This window comes from Chinchilla lanigera, unplaced genomic scaffold, assembly GCF_000276665.1.
Source record: "Chinchilla lanigera isolate Chin_1 unplaced genomic scaffold, ChiLan1.0 scaffold00006, whole genome shotgun sequence".
In the NCBI taxonomy this organism is placed as follows: domain Eukaryota; kingdom Metazoa; phylum Chordata; class Mammalia; order Rodentia; family Chinchillidae; genus Chinchilla; species Chinchilla lanigera.
The window spans coordinates 42,359,308-42,378,796 of NW_004955407.1; the positions used below are offsets into that span (position 1 = coordinate 42,359,308).

Genomic DNA, 19,489 nt, shown 5'->3' on the forward strand with positions numbered 1-19,489 from the left:
ACAGGCTCACTGAAAGACAGACCTAATTGCAGTACTACAGAATGCCCACCACCACCCCATATCATTGCTTTACCAAGGGCCTCTCTATAAGTTCCCTTTACCCAGTATCTCACATCTAGCTATCAAGAAAAAAATCACAGGATATACTAAAAGGCAAAACGGCATTTTGAAGCAACAAAACAAGTGTTAGAGCCAGATTCAGATGTGGCAGGAATGTTAGAATGATCAGAACAGGAATTCAAAGCATGAATAATTGCTAAGCATGCTAATGAAGAGGTAGACACCGTGCAAGAATGGGTGGGAAATGAAGGCAGGGGGATGAAAATTCTAAAAAGAGCAAAAGAGATGTTAGAAGTCAACAATACTGTAACAAAAATAACAGTGCCTTTGACGTTCTTATTAGCTGGCTGGACAGAGCTAAAGAAGGAGTCCCTGGGCTTGTGAATGTACTGTATATCAGCAGAAACCTCCAATACTGAAAAAGGAAGAAAAAAGAGAAGACTAGAAGAAAAGTAAAACAGAGCATAATATTCAAGAACAGAGGGACATCGGGAGGAGAAGAGAAGGAGGAACGACAGGAATATTTAAAGCAGTAATGGCTGAGAACTTCTCCAAATTAATGTCAGACTCCAATCTAGGAAGCTCAAGATCCAAGAAACAGGATAAATGACAAAATGAAACAAAATAAAAGATAAGATATACATTAAAGATAAGATATACATCTGATTTCTCCTTAGAAACCATTCAAGTAAGGAGATCGTGGAGTGAAATATTAAGGGTCAAGAGATGCAGATCACCAACCTAGGATTCTGCCCCTGGAGAAATGGGAGGAGCAGTAAAGATTTTTTAAGACAAACAAAAATTGAGGGGGTTTGTTGACAGTAGTCTTGCCTTGTAAGAAATGCCAAAAGAAATTTTTCAGAGAGAAGAAAAATAACAAAAGCCAGTAGATTGATTGCTTCTACATAAAAGAACATCAAGAAGAAATATGTGAAGATAAAATTTAAAATGTTGATTTTTTCCTGTCCTTTCAAGGGGTGCTGAGGACTGGGGCTTGAGTCCAGGGATGTTCTACCACTGAAATATGTGCCAAGCACCCCACTTTTTATCTTCAGAAAAGGTCTCACTAAATTGCCCCACTGGGACTCAGGCTCGGGATCCTCCTACCTCAGCCTCCCTCAGTGCCTGGATTGCAAATGTGTACCACAATGCCTAATTGCTTTTCTTTGTCTAAAACTGATGCTTTGTTCAAAATAATAGCAACAGTGTATTCAAATACTGTATATATGTGTGCTCGTGTATGTTTATATATAAGTAAAATGAATGATAGTGATAGCAGGGACAAGAGGGACTCTTGCCATCTGTGAAGCAGTATAGTTTTATTTTGGAAATGCACTTGGATTATTTCTAAAGGTATATTGTGAACTGTGCAAATAGTAGGTTAACCATTAAAACAAGTTTTTAAAAGGAAGTACCATGTATGCTAAGAAATGAAAGAATGGAATCATAAAATACTCAGTTAAAACCACAAAAGACAGAAAAAGAATAGAAGATTTAAGAATAAAGAAAAGGGCAACAAAGAGAAAACTGTGACAACTGCAGTATTTTTCCAATATATTAATATTTAGACTGTGGTCTAAATGCACCAGTTAAAAGACAAAGATTATCAGGGTAGATAAAAAAACTAGATACTATCTACAGAAAAGCCACAATAAATGTAAAGACACATAATAAAAGTAAATAGATCAGAAAAGATATATTATGCTAACACTAATTAAAAGAATATGGGAGTGGCTCTTTTAATTTTGAACAGAACAGACTTCAGAGCAAAGAAAGTTTTCAGGATAAAGAACAGCATTACATAGTGATAAAAGGGTCAATTATCTACAATTCTTAACCTGTATGTAGCTAACAGTAAGCAAAACACGTGAGGCAAGGAGAAGTCGATAGCCATTATTATATTGGAAGTTTCATCACCTATTAGAAATGGATAGATCCAGCAGGCAAAAAAATTAGTAAGGGCACAGTTGAACTCAGCACCACCATTAATCAACTGGACATAATAGACAGCTGTGGATGACTTCATCCAACAACAGCAGAGCATACATTTTGTCGTAAGCTCACATGGAACATTTACCAAGACAGACCACATCTAAGCCATAAAACATTCCTTAACAGATGAAAGGATAGAAATAGTGCAGTATCTGCTCTTGGACCACAGTGGAGTTAAACTGGAAATCTGTAACAGAAAGAGAGCTGTAAAATCTCTAAACAACACAATTCCAAATAATACAAGTCAAAGAAGAACTCTCAAGTGAAAGTAAAAAAAATTTTGAAAAAAATTAAAATGAAAATACAACTTATCAAAATTTGTGGGATGCATTAAAAACAATACTTAGAGAAAAATTTATAGCAGGGAATATATATACTAGAAAAGAATGAAGACTCAAGGTAATCTAAGCTTCTACTTTAGGAAACTAGAGGAAGAGATCAAGTTTAATCCAAAGTAAGCAGAAGATAAAGAAATAAATATTAGAGCAGATATTAATGAATTAGAAATTATAAACTCACTAAAGAAAATCAATAAAACCAAAGATTTTTAAAAAGATAAATAAAATTAGACTCTAACAAGATGGAAGAGGAAGAGAAGGGGAGGAGGAAGCAAAACAAGAAAGAATTATAATTGGATCGCAGACCTGAACTTTAAAACACAAAATTGTAAAACTTTTAGATAACGACTTAGGAAGATATCATGATGACATTCACATTGGCAATACGTTTTTAGATATGACACTGAAGGTATAATCTCAGATGAATTTCATTAAAATTAAATTTCTGCTTTATAGAAGACATTGTCAAGAGAATGAAAAGAGACACTACAGACTAGGAAAAATATTTATGTATTTATCATCTTTCCATGGCTGTTCTCCCATGAGGAAGCAAACTGGTTTGGACTGTGGGTGGGACTGAGGAACATGATTCATCAGCGTACATCACTGACAGCTCAGAGGTACAAAGACACATCTGGCCCTGCACTCCCATAAGAACTGCCGTTTAGCTGAGTTCACTGTTGTCCTCCGTGCGCCGTCCAATTGACAGTGGAAATGAGAAGACATTGTCATGGCCTGGCAACTTAGAAGTGATTGATGGTAGCTCTGACTCCACAGTTGCCCCAGATTTAATCTGGCTGGGGTGGGGGTGGCCCTCAGGACTGGATCTGACCTTTCCTACCTCAGTGTCTTACCCCAAGACCAAGGAGCCACAGTGACTGTTCTGGCAGTTGCCAGTGTCTCCATCCCGTTTTGCATTCAAGGGCTGGGTAATAAGGTCCACCATGGTGTGCAAGCATGTTTGCCCACTAGAGGCCGACTGCGAGCAGGGCTCCATTTTTCACTTCAATTGGGAGCTTATGACAGTGTCAGTTCCCTGGAACAGGGAGTGCTCAGGCCCAGTCCCCAGTATCTCTAAAGTCTGGGAGTTCACCATTCTACTTTCAATGTCTTTGGCTTGTTTCTCTAGGCAGCCCAGGCTGGGTTGGGAGGATGCTGATCACTCTGTGCTGGGATGATACAGGCTTCTCCTACACAGGCCCAGCATCCCTTTGAGCAGTGGTCTCTGACCACAAGACAACTTAGACCTAGAGTCTTGGGCACAAGAGTCTGATTTCCTTGAAAGGGGTCAACATTAGCTTCTTTCCACCTTATAGGGTTTTTCGCCAGTCCGTGTCTGTCTCAGTCTCATGGCCAGTCTGGTGTGGTTGCTGTGGGCACACAGCTGTGAGCCAGCAGGGCCTGCTGCTCCTTACCATGTTGCCTGTCAGATAATTTCATTCACCTTGCCTCACTGGTTTCATCTTGCCACTTGGCCTTTGCTTTTCTAAAATTCTGTCCCTCCCATTGTTATCAGGGAGTTCTGTCCTTTGAGCATCTACGTAATGAGACAGTCACACTGACCTGATCAGAGACACTACCCAGTCCACAGGCTCTGAGGGAGGACCCAGAGAGGGACTATGATAGCCTCTGTGTCAGACATACATTCCTGGTGCTGGCAGGTTGGAAGAAACCGTGTCAGCTAGTGGTGCTGGAGTGAGGTCATACAAGCACTGTGACATTTGTGGCAGTGCGTAGCTCCAGCACACACTTTCTGGAATGACCTGGTAGAAAAGTTTGGTTTTGTGTCTATTCCATCTTTGTACCATGGCTCACCTTTGCCCTGGGAGCTGGAAAACAGTCTCGGACAGTAGGTAAACAAGTATGTGCGGCTGACTTCTAATAAAATAGGAATTAGAGAAACAGGTGGTGGACCAGGTCTGGTGAGCAGACCCCTGAACAAAGTCCAAAGAACAGCTTGTCTTGTGGAAATCTTAGAGACAGCTTCTGAGAACTGTGATCAGGGTGGCAGAGCTCCACTGCCATCTAGTGGCGGTAACTTTGTACACTGAAACAGCCTCCTTCAGTTTTGTAGTTTGGGCATTAACTGCCGGATGGGGGCATCTAGGTTGGAAGTACTCTCTGCCACACTTGCTGTGTGAGGGAGGTTTTGTTGGCTGTCTGCTGGACAGCAGTGGCTGCTCTCTGGAGACGGTCTGCTCTGGGCCAGGGCTACACATCGTGTACAATGTGTGTCCCCAGCTCACGCTCCAGAGCTGACATCCTGAATTTGGGGCCCAGGTTTACTTGGTGTTTCCCATATTTCAAAAGCAGAATTCTTTCTGTAGGACATGCTTGTGTTTCACAAGGCACTGCTCCTGCTCTTCTTGCTTGGCTCGAAGGACAGCTGACTGTCACTGCCTTCCTCTCTGTGTGCCCAGGTCCAGATTCTTGACTCTGGGTCCCCATCTTCCTGGCCATGGGGGCTTGCTCAGGGTGCACCAACAGGTAGGGGCATGGAGATGACCCCAGGCAGGCTGGTCCACAGGAGAGTCACTGTCATACTGGAGTTCCTGGTCTACTGTAACTTTCACACCTTCCCTTTTCTAACAGCTTGGGTTTTTCATCTAAACCTAAAGTTCTGAATTTTGAGAAATTGCATCGTTTCTCATCCAGAACCTTGAGGAGCATTTCTTCCAGAATGCAGCTTTGTCTTCTGCTTTCTCTTGGAAGCTGTTTCATGATGCCCACCAGCCTTTGTTTTCACTCAGTTGATCCCATGTCTTCCTGCCTTTGGTCTGAGGCCACTGTCTCTGGTGTAATCCTGCTTACAAAGATCAGGAAATATTGAGGGCAGAGCGCACATACAGAAACCAGCAGGGATGGCAAGGACAGAGACCTCACATGTAGGACAGAGTGGGGGCTACCCCTCAGGACAGAACATACCCCTCTGGGAAGCTATGTTCCTGTGCTCTTTTGACCCTTACACCTTTAGGAACCTCTGTCAGTTTGGTGACCCGCTAGGAATGAGGTCCTTCTGCATTTTTTTGATTGTTAGTGAGCCTGCCCACTCAAATGTTTTATTTTTTTACTATATCATATAAAAGTTCTTTCCATAATTTTCCTAAAGTATATGTTGCAAGCATTTTCTCAGGTTATTTACTCTGTGTCTTATTGATAACAGTCTTTAAAAAGTGGACTTTAAAACAATTTTACATTTATAGGAAAATTAAAAAGCATAGGCAATTCTCCTGTAACCCTCACCAAGTTTTCCCTTGTACTAACATCTTCTGTTAGTGTGCTATGTTTGTAGCATTAACCTTACCACCCACAAAATCTATTCTTTATTCAGATTTCCTTAGTTTCTCTAATGTCTTTTTTCCAGGATTTTTGTTCCAGGATTTCACCTGGGACAATATGACATTTAGTTGTCACATCGCTTTAGCCTCCTGGCTGTGTTTCTCAGACTGTCCTTGTTTTTGACTTTGACAGTTTTGAGGGGGACAGGCCACACATTTTTAGGGTATTCCTTAACTGGGGTTGTGGTGATGTTTTTCTCATGGTTAGACTGAGGTTGTAGGTTTGGAGACCATGGAGATGAGTGCCCTTCTCATCACACTGTGTCACAGAAAACTTCTGTCAACATAACTTACCATGTGGCGCTGGCCTGGTCTCCACACACAGTTGTTCTCTGCCCCTTGCAATGCTATTCTCTTGGCAGACATCACAGGCAGCCTAAAGCCAAGAGTGAGAGACAAGGTAGTTGTGTTTAACTCCTACTTTTAAAATTGTACTATTATATCAGTCAGTGTTCACTAGATAACAGGTGTAACATACTACTATACAGGCAGGATTTACAGGTAGGCTTGCGGTGGCCACTTGGAGAGTCAGGTGTGGAGGGGGGCGAAAGGGCTGTCTGCACACTGGAGAAATGGGGACGGACAAGCTGGAGCTCACTGCAGAATCCTGTTGGCGTCTGAGTCAGGAAGCCGCAAGGTCGATATTGGAGGCTTGAGCGTCTGAGCTGGAAGCCCAGGGATGAACACCAAAGGTGATGATGAAACTGGAGCTCCTCCAGAGAGACCCTGAGCAAGACTTCCTGCTTCTCCCCCTTTTCCCTCATTCAGGCTGTAAGCCTATTGGTTGGTGCCCAGAGCAGGTCTTCCCTCTTCAGTAAATTGGTTGTCACACCCAGAGCCGTGCCAAGCCCATCGGCCGGGCGTGTCTTGCTCAAGTCGACACCACAGTTAATGATCACGACTATGATTTGCATTGGTGTGTGTTACAGCTTGTATCTAAATGTCCGCTCAAAGCCTCATGTGCTCATACATGTGGCTTTTCGGAGCTGGCCAGATCTAGGGTTGTGACACTGGGATTAAAGGTGTGTGGTACTAAATTAGTCCACTGATTGGAATTAGTAGTTCTGGATATGGCGGAAAGGATTTACTGAAGACAGAAGCCCCCACCCTGGGTATGGGTGGCACCACTCAAAAGGCTTGTGGCCTGGATGGGTAAAAGGGAAAGACAGGCTTGCTGCTGCTGCTGCTGCTTAGTCCTTGCTGTCCCCTGCCTGCTGTGCCATGGACTCTTTCACCTCTATGAGGCTCCTCTGCCATACCACCCTGCCTTGGAGCCAGCTGACTATGGACTGAAACCTCCACATATTGTGAGCCAAAATAAACCTTTCCTTCTTTAACTTTGAGTGTCCAGTATTTTGTTTCAGCAATGAGAAAAGTAGTATGTGAGATTAAAATCAGACTTTAATATTTTAAAACATTTTGATCTAAAACAATTTGTGCTAATACCTTTTGTTAAGTGATCTCTCCATTCACAAATCTTTCATTTCATAAGGAAGAATTCAGTACTATAATTGTGTGCTTGATGTTGGCATAAAAATAACTTCAAGTGAATTGTATCTGTATTGTAACCATATTGTTAAAATACAATTATTTCCAAGTACTAGCTATGGAGCAAAAATATATAACTAAAGAATAGAAAAAACAATGAGTATGAGACAGGTCCAGGCATCATCAGTTATAGCAGTAACATTGCATGGTTAAAGCTTCTGCTAGAAGACAGACACTGATAAACCACTGATCCACACAGGACGGGTGGGTGCAGCAGTCACTACAGAGTGGAGGAAGCTGGACATGAAAGAGCCCATTCTCTGGTCTCACTTATATAAGATTCTAGCTTGGCCACCTACTCCACAGTAACAGAAAGCAAAAGAGTGGACTCTGCTCCCAGGAAGATGGAGAAGATGTGCTTTTCTCTTCCTCTGCCAAGCACAACTGAGAGCATGCCAGTAGGTACAAAGAAAGAAACCCAGACAGACCCTGCCTCAAAGCAAAGAGGCAGCCTTGTTAGACAGAAGTGTTCCAGACCAAAACCTCTCTCCTCTGCCCAGACAGCCCCTCCAAAACCCCATGCCATGAAGATTCAGTGGAGAGATTAGGCTTTCCCCACTGGGAGAGGAATTGAAAGGAGCACAGTCACTGTCACCTTTGTTTCTGTTGTCTATAAATTAGCTGTTCTGTGCTGTGCCTTCTTCCTTGGGTCCTGGCCAGGACCAGCTCAGTGACAGCCCCTCCACACTGCCCCAGGTGGGGTCTCCCTCTGCTTCACTGTGTGGAGCAGCAGCCAGTTTTTTCAGGGATGTCTCTGGAGTCCATGCCCCCCTCCCTGCTTCTTGTCCCTCTCCCAGCCTCACAGAAAGAGCAAAAGTGCTCACTTTACAGTGGCTGGAAGCAGAGCAGAGAAACAGTGCCAGAGAGCAAGTGCCTGGGAGCCATACAGAGTATGGGGTCACTCCTCCCTTATGCCAGTCCCTTATGCGTCTGTGGAGTTAGGTCGATACCTTCCTGACTCCATAACTCCATAACTCCATAACTCCTAACTCCATAGATACCTCTCAAGTGTGCTTTACCCACTGAGCATCTCCCAAGACAATCAGTTAGACACAATCAGCCTAACCGCCATGGTGGATGTCATGGCTCCTAGGTCTCTGGTCTTCACAGAGGCTCCGATTCATGGTTCATGAGGCTCAGGAGTCCTCATAGGGGTTGTGTGGGCCTGGAATCCAGCACAATGGTGGGTTGCCAGGCTGCATGGGTCCTGGGGTGGGCTGTAGGGCTGCTTCGAGTTTGGCTGCCACTGGCCACTGTTCTGGGCAGTGGTGCCCAGTGAGGTCACACTGCTAGTCATCAGAGCTCATACCGAGGTCATGAGAAAACAACTAAAATGTTCTCCTAAAGGTCTACCATTTTTGATGAACTACACACCCTTTCACCCTTTCTCCTGCCTCTGCCTCCTGGACTTGCAGTGACACTCTGGGAGTGGCCTCACCACAGAGGCAATGGCTCGTGCAGTCCTCTGGTTTCCATGCCTGCTCAGGAAGCCCCTGTGATGACCACACAGCACCCAGCTCTCCCCAGGCTGCTGTGCCCACAGTAATGAATCATGAATAACACTTCTAAAAACGTGTAGACCACAGAGAAAATTGTGAGCAAAATGGGCCAACAGGGGGAAGGAAGCACTATTTTTAGAAACCACATTCAGTCTTCCAAAAGCTTACCTGGGAGACAGGTGGTGTGGGAGATTTTAAATGACAGAAAGCTGTTGTGGAGCCACAGGGACAGAGGGGAGCCTGTGTGCCTGATCCTCCTTTGCTTTCAGCCCCAAGGATTCTGGAGCTGAGTGCGTAGACATTCCCGGGGGCTTGGCTGTGAGTCTAGCAAAGAGCCCTGAGACACATCAATGTCCCCGCAGCATCCACCAGTGAACGCTGTCACTCAGTGCTGTGGCCACAGCTGTGAGTGCTCTCAGTGAGCTCTACGGCACCTTCTGAGACCCCACAGTGCAGCAGTCCCAGGAGCTACCTGGGAGGAGTTAGGTCGATACCTTCCTGACTCCATAACTGAAGGGAGCCAGGAGATAGAACAGCTCACTTCTCTGGCTAGATGTGGCCTGCAGCAGTTAAATTTCCAGTCTCTGGAGTAATGCACGTGTGACCCCTGCTGGTGACTGGAAGCTGTTTCTCAGATTTTTCTACAGTGTGAGCCGCCATGCTTCTGTGCTTGGGTGTTGGGGCAAAACCAAGTTCCTCTAAGTGTGTGTAGCCAGCACCAGCTCTCCTCAGGCTGCTGTGCCCACAGTATCCCTGGTAGCCCAGCATGGCAGAAGGGCTTAGCAGAAGAAAGCTGCTCACCTCATGGCAGCCAGAAAGCAGAGTGACTTGGGGAGCAACTCTGCCAGTCCCTTATGCGTCTGTGCAGTTAGAGAGGCACAGCACACTAACAGAGCTCAAGCTTGGATAGTCTCTGGTTACTGGGCGCTTGGCTGTGCACGCTGCTGTATGTGAGGAAGACAGGGCAGCACACTCTTTCGAGCACACTTGGGCCTGGATCCTGCACTGGCAAATGAGACTGGATGAGCCACCATGCATTTCTGCGCCTGCAAACAGGCCTAGAGGCCAATGTCATAGGGCCCCCTGTCTTCTGTGTGTCTGGCCTGGTGTCCCAGGGTAGGTAGCCTGGACCTGGCCCTTGGGGTGAGAGGAGTACAGACAGCCAGCATCAGGGCAGCCCAGAGCGGATAGGCCAGACAGCTCTGCATCTCCTTCCCACAGAGCAGTTTATTAGAGAGCCTCAGTCACAGCCTGAATGACCTCGCCAAATGAAAAGCTGCCCAGTTTTCCAGAACCCAAGCAAGAAGTTTAGATCACAAGAGTAGCAAGCGGGAGGGCAGCATTTCCATGCCACCAGCAGCTCCAGCTCATCCTTCAGAGGGGCTGCCTGGCTTGTCCTGAGCTCTGCTGCTTCCCTGGCTTGGGCTGCCGGCTGTAGTTCTCTGTGGGGGGTACAAACTGTGGCACGCTGGGCTTGTCCTGGAATTCCTCCTGCTCATCTGAGCCCACAGTGTATTAGTTAGCCTTCCATCATCATAACAAAAGACCTGAAGGAAACAGTTTAAAGGAAAAGAGGTTTGTATGGGCTCATGGTTTCGGAAGTTTCAGCACATGCTCGGCTGGCTCCAAGGCAGGAACATCATGCAAAAGGCCATAGCAGAGGACAGCTACTTACCTCATGGCAGCCAGGCAGTAGAGTGACTTCCCCTTTCTTCCACTTTTGTCCCACCCACGCCCCAAGCCTGGATTCAGGAAAGGTCTTCCCCCTCAGTTTACTCACCCACCGGCCAGTCATTTTTTGAAACACGCTCACATTTCCATCTTTGCAATACTTAGGAAATCAGCAAAGAACACCAATTAATGCTGCGCTGATTTCTTAGACATTTCTCAATCCGATCAAGTTGACAATCAAGATTAACCATCAAAAACACAAACCCTCCCAATTCTGCCTACACAGCAGCCCCTGTCTTTGGTATTGCTCCCAGCCACTTCGTATTTAGAAAAATTTTTTAAATGTTAGGCCCTATGGAATTAGTTTTTTGCCTTTGATATTCAGTTTAATTACCTACTGGGTAGAAAGCATGATCTGTTGATTTATGTCTTCAAAATTTGTTTTTTTGTTTTTTTTGTTTGTTTGTTTGTTTTTTTTTTTTTTTGGTTTTTCTCTGGTACCGGGAACCAAATGTCTTCAAACTTTGGATTGTGAACTAAAATATTACTAATTTTTATTTTGCCCTCTGAGAACTTTTGGAGAATATGTTGCCTAATTGTCAGGTGCAGAGTTTGTATAGCATAAATACACTGTCAAGTTTTTATGTTGTTCATGTGTTCTACACTTTTATTATTGGGGAAGGGGGACTCACTTATGTGAGCTGGAATGGGAGAGGACAATTGGTAGCTTGGTTTGGGTGTGACTTGGATTCTGAGTTTCGACTCTCCTTCTCCCCCTGCCCCTGCCCTTCCCTTCTTCCTCCCTCTCCCTCTCCTCCTTCTCTTCTCTGTCTCTGCTTCTTTCTCCCTCTCCCTCTCCATCCCTTCCTCTGTCTTCCCTCCCTCTTTGTCTCAGTCTCTCTCTTATCTTGCTGTATTGCCCAGGCAGGTCTCAAACTCTTTCAGTTAAGTGATTCTCCTGCCTCAGCTTTCCAAGCAGCTGGAGCTACAGGTGTGCACTACTGCATCTGACTCTCCTGTTTCTCTTGACTGTGCAGTTCCTGTGTTCTTGTGGGCTCTCTGAGCCTCTGTGGGCTTTCTCACTGCTCACATACAATTATGCAGTGTCAGCTGCATTTTTGCTGCCATCCCTGCTTCTCTGACTTGTGTTCCTGCCTTTTCTACCTGAGAGTGCTCCCACACCAGCCTCGCTGGTCTGGCTCCTCTCATCTCTCCAGTCCATCTCTACTGCCCTACCCAGGTCACCTTCTCCTACCAGTGTCCCCAATAGTTTAGATGCCCCCAGCTGGGCCCTGTGAACCTGCTGTCCCTCCTGATGCCTTAGCTCCTTCAGGCCCCCTTCTGGGGTTCTGTGTGGAGTCTCAGGCCCACCTCTGTCGTCAGGGTGTGGACACAACCACCCCGTTTTGGTTGGCCTCTCCCACTGTGCATAGGACGTGCTCCGCCACTTTGGGAGGCCTGGCAGCCCTGAGCATATCACTTTGTGTTGAAGGCTCTGACTAAGAGCACCTCAGACCTAGGGGCTTTCTACAGTTCGGATGGCTGGGTTAGGGAGTGTGCCCTTGCCCTCCAGAACCCTTCGGGTGTCCCCACCCTTCTCCATTGTTGCAGGAGGTGTGCAGGGTCCAGCAGAGAGAGTCCAGTAGTGTTCTTGTCTTTTTTGTTCCCAGAAAGTAGAGTCCAGCACTACTGGAGAACTAAAGAGCCACTGATCAACCTGGGCACCTTGGCTGCTCGTGAGCTCTGTCTCTGCACTGGGCATTGTGGCATTGTGAGTGGCCACTCGCCTGTGTGTCCTCACTCTCATCCACTGCACGGGCAGCACAGCTTGTGTTTGGGGAGCTCATCAGGGCGTGTGAGAGTGTGGTTGAGCTCCTTTTCCTCAGACAGTCCCAGGAAGAAGGCTCCTCTGAGCTGGTGTATGTAATGCTTTTTATTTTGGCTTTAAGGTTGAATAAAATTTGGTTCCACACAGGCTTCCTTTTATGAATTCTCACTTTTTTTTTTTACTGAGGACCTCAGCTATATGGCGTCAGCTTGGGCTTTGTCCTGGAAGAGGCCCATGTTGTTCCTGAGGAGCCCCTTGGGTGGAAGATCCCACAGTGTGGCTTTCTCCTGCCTTTTGTTGTCCTTAACATCTTAGTTGACATGTGGCACCTACCATCAGGTGATGTCAAAAGATAGCGGCTGCCCTGGCACCTGAGAGGCGCTCTCCTTTAGGGCAGCCGGAAGCTCTCTGCAACCTGATTGCCTGTGTCATGGTTTCTCCTGTCACCCACATGCTCCCTAGCAGCACTGTGGCAGAGTGAGCTACTTCTGCACCTGTGTATGTGGTATGTGTGAGCATGTGTCATTCACAGCTAAGTGAGCTTCTATTGTCTGGACCGTGCCTGGGAGGATATGACATACTTGGGGACCCTGTCCTCTGAGGGTAATTTACTGTGGTGGCCTCTTCAGTTGGCATCAGAACCATTTCTACTGTTCCTCTGTGGGCTACACAGCGGCAGGTGGAGAGGAGAGGATTGAAGCCTGTCCTCACCGGTTTCCTACTAAAAGGAGATGGACAGTAGAGGGTGCACTTGCTGGGGTTGCATCATCTCATGTCCAGCTCGACAGGGTGATGGGTCTCTAGACTCCCTGAGCATGTTGGTGACCTTAGAAAAAGTCGCTGCAGGCATATGTCTGTCAATCACCCTACTTTCTAGGTTTGGCCTCATGGTGTTCCTTACCAATTTAGTGACCGATGTTCCTAAAATAATGTAAATTACAGATGGATGCCCTTTGGTTAAAGTTCATTCATTTCTGGTCTTACTGCATTGTTATCAGAGACTGCTGACTGTGCCGTTTCTGTTCCGTGAAACTTACTGAGATTTGCTTGTGCTGAAATGTAAGTGGGGATTTAATGGGTGTTTCCAGGTATTTAAGAGGAAAGTGTTTCTGGTGCTGAGTTTTGGTGTGCATGTCAGTAACATCTGCCTTTTGCTCTGGCTCTCTTTCTTGTTGCTTATTGCTGACCCCTCGCTTGGCAGGGCTGATAGTGACCGGCAGACACCCCATGTGTCACTGTGCTTCTTTCCTGGAACCTCAGTTACTGCCTCTGTGTTGCCCACTTCCTGGGCATGCTTAGCTCACACGGTTTCATGGCAGAGTAACTCTTCTGCAGTAGGAAGTGGCTGCCAGGTCTCAGTCATTTCTTGGAGCAAGGCTGGGCCTTGTCTGCGATCCACATTGCAGCCCTAGATTTTTCAGCTTGTGCCTCTGCCTAGTGTGTTTCCCACCTGCTAATATTTAGCCGTGTTACTCAGTTAACAGCCGTGTCTCTAGGATAAAGCAGGGCTTGTTTGTGAGCCACCTGAGCTGGTAAACCCACCTGCATTTGTTCATGTGCTGGTATGCCCAATGCATTCATAGTCAACTGTTACATAACTTGTTTCTGTATTTAGTGTGTATATTGTGTATCTTTTTTTAATGTGGCATGTCATCCTTGATCTCCCTCTCTTTAATTCTTTTGGCATTTAGGAAGGCTTGTGCCTTGGTTTTCTTGGTCATCTTCATATGGTTGTCCCTCCGCATTTGTAGGAAATTGGTTCCAGGATCCCTCTTGGATACTGATACCTGCAGATGCTCATATCCCATGTGCAGAGTGACATTGTATTTGCACAGAACCTCTCCACATCCTCCTTCAACTTTAAATCATCCCTACATTACTTATAATGCCAAATGTAATGTATATGTCATGTAAATATTTGATAAACTATATTGTTCAGGGAACAATGACAAGAAAAAAATCTAAACCTATTCAATATAGATACAATTTTTCTTCTGAGTACTTTTAATCTGTGATTGGTTGAATCTACATTGAGAACTGGCATGCATGGAAGACCAGCTGTAATTGTAGCTGTCACAGTGCCAGGTCCCTCTGTCTTCCTTTAAGCATTGTGTTTGGCCTGTTAGCTTCCAATGGTATTTTTGTCTCCAGCCCACTTCCTGTACCACAGTCAATGAACTTATTCTACTTCACCCTTTTTCCGTTTGTCCACCTCTGATTCATTTATTGTATGTATCTCCTTTTTCAAAACAGTACCCTTAAGAAACATTTGTCACGGTTCCCTCTCCATCCCTGCCCTTACTGCTTGTTTTGATCATCAGACATGCATTGTTGTTCATTGTGCTGATTCCCCAACTGTCCTGTGGGACAAAGGAGCTTGTCTTTAGTGCATTTCTCACGCACACTCACAGACACAGCTCTGCTTTTGTCTTGGATATGGAAAGCTCTAATTATGCAACATTGTCTAGCTGACAAAGCCCTGTGGTCACACCTCATTTTTATGGAGTTGATGAAGGGGTGGCCCTACTGTGACCTGCTCATAGCTGTGTCAGAGTCTGACTCCTGGCTTTTGCTGAGTGAGCTGGTCCTTCTGTCCATAGCCCCAGAGAATGTTTGCTGTCTCAGGAGTTCACTAGATGTGCCTGAGGCCACATCCTGGTCAGTTTTCTTAGGTGCTTGATGAGCCTCTTCAGCTCACAAAATAACTTTCCTCTAAAACCCATACTGGGAGTTTTAGTATTAGTTTTCCTTCATAGTTTCACTCTTCTCTTTGGGGAATTCCAGTATATATTTCTTGGATCATTTTTGCATTATACTCTCTACCTATCACTTTATCTTTAATCAATTTTACATTGCTCTGTCTCATTTTCTTTTGCTGTTTTTCAGTCCTTCCTTATACATTTAACTGAAGTTATTCTCCTTTCACCCCTTATATCAGTCTTTATGTCCAGGGTGATTTTTTCCTTCTTTTTGATTTTTTTTCTCGTTCATTCTTATTTCAAGCTTCCTTTTGTTTAATCTTAATCATCCATTTGTGTTCCTGAAACATTTAGTTCTTCCCTTTTGGTGGCTTTCACTTCTGCACATGTCATCAACAGTTTCAGTTACTTTTTGAGGGCTGTCTCTGCTTTGTGGCTGAAGGTGATGTCATGAGCTGAGAAGATTTGCTTTTACTGCTTCCTCTCATAGAACTGTAATGGGCTTCACTTGGAGACTATTATCTAACCCAAGAGACTTTCTTTGCTTTTGCTGTTTCAAAGCACACAGGACTTCTGAACTAGCAGTAACAGGTGTCTCTGGCTGGGTAGGGAGTGTTGAGGGCTATGGGGCTCACCAGGTTTCTTTATCTAGGAGCATCCTTTTCTGCTGATCAGAAAAATGTAATTTCTTAAAAATAGTACTTTTGGAGATAAGTTAAATTAGTGTGCCTTCTGATGCCTTAGTGTATTGCTGTGAGAAATGCATCTACTCTTCCTGCATTCCCTTCTTTTCTGCCCTACAGCTTCCACATTGCCTTCTTCTTCAGTTTCTCTTCCTCCTCTGAAGCACCTTTGTCACAGGAGTATCATCTCTGGCCTCAGACTCCACTGCACCCTTCCCTTGATTTCCCAGAAATCAATGCTTTGGCCCCAGGGACAGTTTACTCTCATTCTTGGCCTTTGAGTCCCCACTGCCTGAGGTTGATGGTATTTTGTCCTGCAGCTGCTGGGACCCTGTGCTGCTAGTTTCCCTGTCAGCTGATCACGTAGAGCTCTGGCTGCTTGACTGTGGGGTCTTCTTCAAGGGACAGAATTCTCAGTTCTCCTGATTTTGAAAATCACCCTACCTGCTACAATTCTGTGACTAGGTGTCAAAAAGTCCTGCTGTTCAATCTGTTTTCTCCACTTAACACTTGTTTAATTTGAGCGTTTCACCATCTTCAGGACTCTTGATGTCTTTGAGCAAGCAGCCTGAATGAGCTCCTGTAGGGATGAACGAGTGATCAGCTGGTGACAAGAAGTGCCTGAGGCTAGCTGGGGATGAAGGCTCGCTTATAAAAATTTTAATTCTTACTTTCACCAATACTACTGCCTTTGGAGCCACGCAAGCAGCCCAGTGGCCTGTCCTATTGGGCTCTCCTGTCGTTGGCTCAGGTTTCCCCTTCCCGTGCTATCCTGCACTGCTTATCGCTCTCTTCCCTCTTTCTGATTCCAGTACTACTTCCACAACTCCAGTGTTCTCGCTTCCCCAGATGCTTGGTGCCTATAGGGGTGCACCTTTGTCCTGATGGCTGCTGCGTGCTGGTATGTGCCTTTCCATTTCTTAGTATCATTAAGTGTGGTTTCTATAAGGGTGGAGATGAACATGTGTAGCTCTGCCACCTTTAATGGGAGATCTTTTCCATTGATTCTTACTTTTTTTTTTCTTTTTTTTTTGCAGTATTGGGGATTGAACCCAGGGCCTTACACATGGTACTCAAGTGCTTTACCACTGAGCCACACTCCCTAGCCTGTTTTGTTTTTTTATGTTGAGATATGGTCTTACTGAGTTGCCCAAGCTGGCCTCAAACTCTTTAATCCCCTTGCTTACATCTCCCAAGTATCTGAGATTATAGGCATGTACCAGCATACCTAGGTCTTTTTGGTTTTTAATCTTTGAGTATTACCTTAGCTTTTATTTTTATTTATTTTTTTATTTTAAAGATAAAAGGAGGGAAACATTAACAGGCATACAACATTTTACAACATGTCACAAGCACAATACAGACAATACAGAGTTACAAACAAAGTGGTAGGGAATTAACAATGGTGGTTGTATTACATATTGATATCTTCAAAGTGGCTACCTTAGCTTTTAAAATTGAGATGTAGTTCATACACCATGAGGTTCATTCTGAAAGTGTACATTCCAGTGACTTCAGTGTATCCCATGCTTCAACTTCAGGGCCCAACTCCACAGCCATGTCTCCCACCTGTGGCCAGTGGCGTCCAAGCCCTGTGCTACACCTGTGCAGCAGCCTCCCTAGATGTGGGCTGTGGAAAAGAGAATGGTCTTCAGTCAACCTTATCCTTCTAAACTGTCAATTAGACTGAATAAAGAGACTCCTGGAGAGATCCTGGATCATGGGGTGATAAACACTTCAGTGGATTCATCCACTGATGGTCATACCTGAGCATGCTGATAGGTCACAGCTGAAGTGGGGCCAGTTGGAGGTGGGTCACTGCGTGAGCCTGTGGAGGATACATCTCTTTCTGGTGCTCCGCTTTCCAGCCACCATGAAGTGAACAGCTTTGCTCTTCTGCCATAATGTCTCTGCTTTAGAGTCAGCTGAGCATGGACTCGATCCTCTGAAACGCTGAGCTCAATAAACCATTTCCCCCTTTAAGTTGTCAGTGTTGGATATTTAGTTCTAGTAGTGGGAAAACTGACCAGTTCACCTTGCACTGGCACTTTCTGGTCCACCTCACTTTGAACTGCATGTAGTTGTGTGAAAAAGACATTGGCTGAAAATGCCCGAGAGCAGTACTGTGTGGCTACCTGGCTGGTTCAGAGGAGGACAGAAGCACCTATCACAGATTCTGATTCCTGTGGGGGCCACAGTCTCAGGAGTTCAAGTGTTGGAGTTGTTTTCAGTGGGCCTTCTAGGATGCCCATAGCAATGACTGGTGGAGGTCGTAAACATACACTAGCAGAATAGAATATTATGAGCACAGCAGGGGTCAGCCTTACGTACTGAGCACTTGTCACTAGGAGTCAGGTCTCCAGCCCAGGTACTAGACCTGAATTCAAAAGGCAAAATGTCAAAAACATGGGGTAGGGTGAAAATGAGGCATTCTGGAAAAATACTGGATGGTACAGAAGGCGGCTCCAGTGGGCAAAATTGCAAGCTGGAGTCAGAGGTTGAGTGAGATGCTCTTCCTGATGTAAAAGTAGAAAACTAGCAATGCACTTAAATGAATGTACAGTTTCGTAAATGTCAGTTTAAAATCAGTGTATACAGATAAATATACTAACTGTTATAAGTAAACATTATATAGGCCCCTCAGGAGGTTTCTCTTGGGCTACACACTGTGAAGTGGGCACCTGCCCAGACTGCTGTGACCTCTTTAGGCCTTGTTGGCAGCACTGTCAGGGTCAGCTCTGCTGGCATTGGCTCCTGCTCACTCAAGCTTAGCCCTGAATGCTCCAGAGATGTTTACTGATCTGCTAATGCCAGAAGTGATGTCAAGTCCCAGTCCCAAGGGCAGTGCTGTGCACAGGACCTCATGTGCCCTGTGTTTCTGTTTCAGATAGGTGGGTTCTACGCAGGCTGCCCCCTCTGCAGACCTCCAGCTCCTGTGACGATGCTCTGAGCCCAGGTGTATCCAGTGTTTTCTTCTATGGACCTGTTCTGAACTGTCCAGCCTGCCTATGGGGGAAGGTGAGTGGCTGCCTCTTCTAGTTGCTGGCTTCTTCACCAGGGACATCACAGCAGAGCTGAACTAGCCCTGGGAAGTGGTCCAGTCCTTTGTCCCACCTGCTTCAGTCCAGAAGTCTAAGTTCTGGAGCACATGATCCTGGGGCAGAGGAGCTTCCTCATCCTGTTGGCTGTAGGCTGGCTGTGTGTATTTGTGCATAGGTGTGCCTGGTACTGGGGGGCACATGCTTGGGCCATTCTCAGGTACACAGCTATCCCCTGGAGTCCACTTGGGCACTAGGGCAGCAGCAGGAAGCCAGGTTTAGGAATGATGAGAGAAAGCTGTGCCAGCTGCTAACGGTCCCCAAGGGGTATCTGGAAAGAGTGGGTTCTGGGAGCCTGGCTGGGTGGCATCACGAGTGGGTGCTTTTGTGGTACCTGGCACCACTTGAAATAGCAGTACCTATAGCTCCATCAGTGCCCCAAACCTGCACCGTTAGAACTATGAAGAGGTTGGCTGAGGAGCACAGGCTTGGCTCAGGCAACCTGCAGAACTAAGCCCAGAAGGAGAGCCCTGACATCTTGAGCATTTAACAAGTGAGCAGAGCACTTAGCACACACAGATGGTATGTGTATTTGTGCATATGTGTGCCTGGTACTGGGGGTGGAACCCAGAACCTCCACACTGAGCTACATCCCCAGTCCTTTCTTATGCTTTGAGACAGGGGCTTGCTAAGTCTCTAAGTTAACCAGGCTGGGCTTGAATTTTCAGTTCTCTTGCCTCAGCCTCTCAGTGCTGGGACTTACATGTTACTTTTTAAGCATTCAGAGGGCATGTA

At 45.7% G+C, this 19,489-nt stretch overlaps 1 protein-coding gene across 1 annotated transcript in view; it reads left to right on the forward strand.

Annotated features, from left to right (window-relative positions):
* LOC106146951 overlaps window positions 1-19,489 on the forward strand; it is a 187,587-nt gene that overhangs the window by 151,812 nt on the left and 16,286 nt on the right. The window contains exon 5 of the mRNA XM_013506114.1: window positions 18,544-18,674. Within this exon, the coding sequence (XP_013361568.1) occupies window positions 18,544-18,674 (131 nt within the window). The remainder of the gene's footprint in view (window positions 1-18,543; window positions 18,675-19,489) is intronic.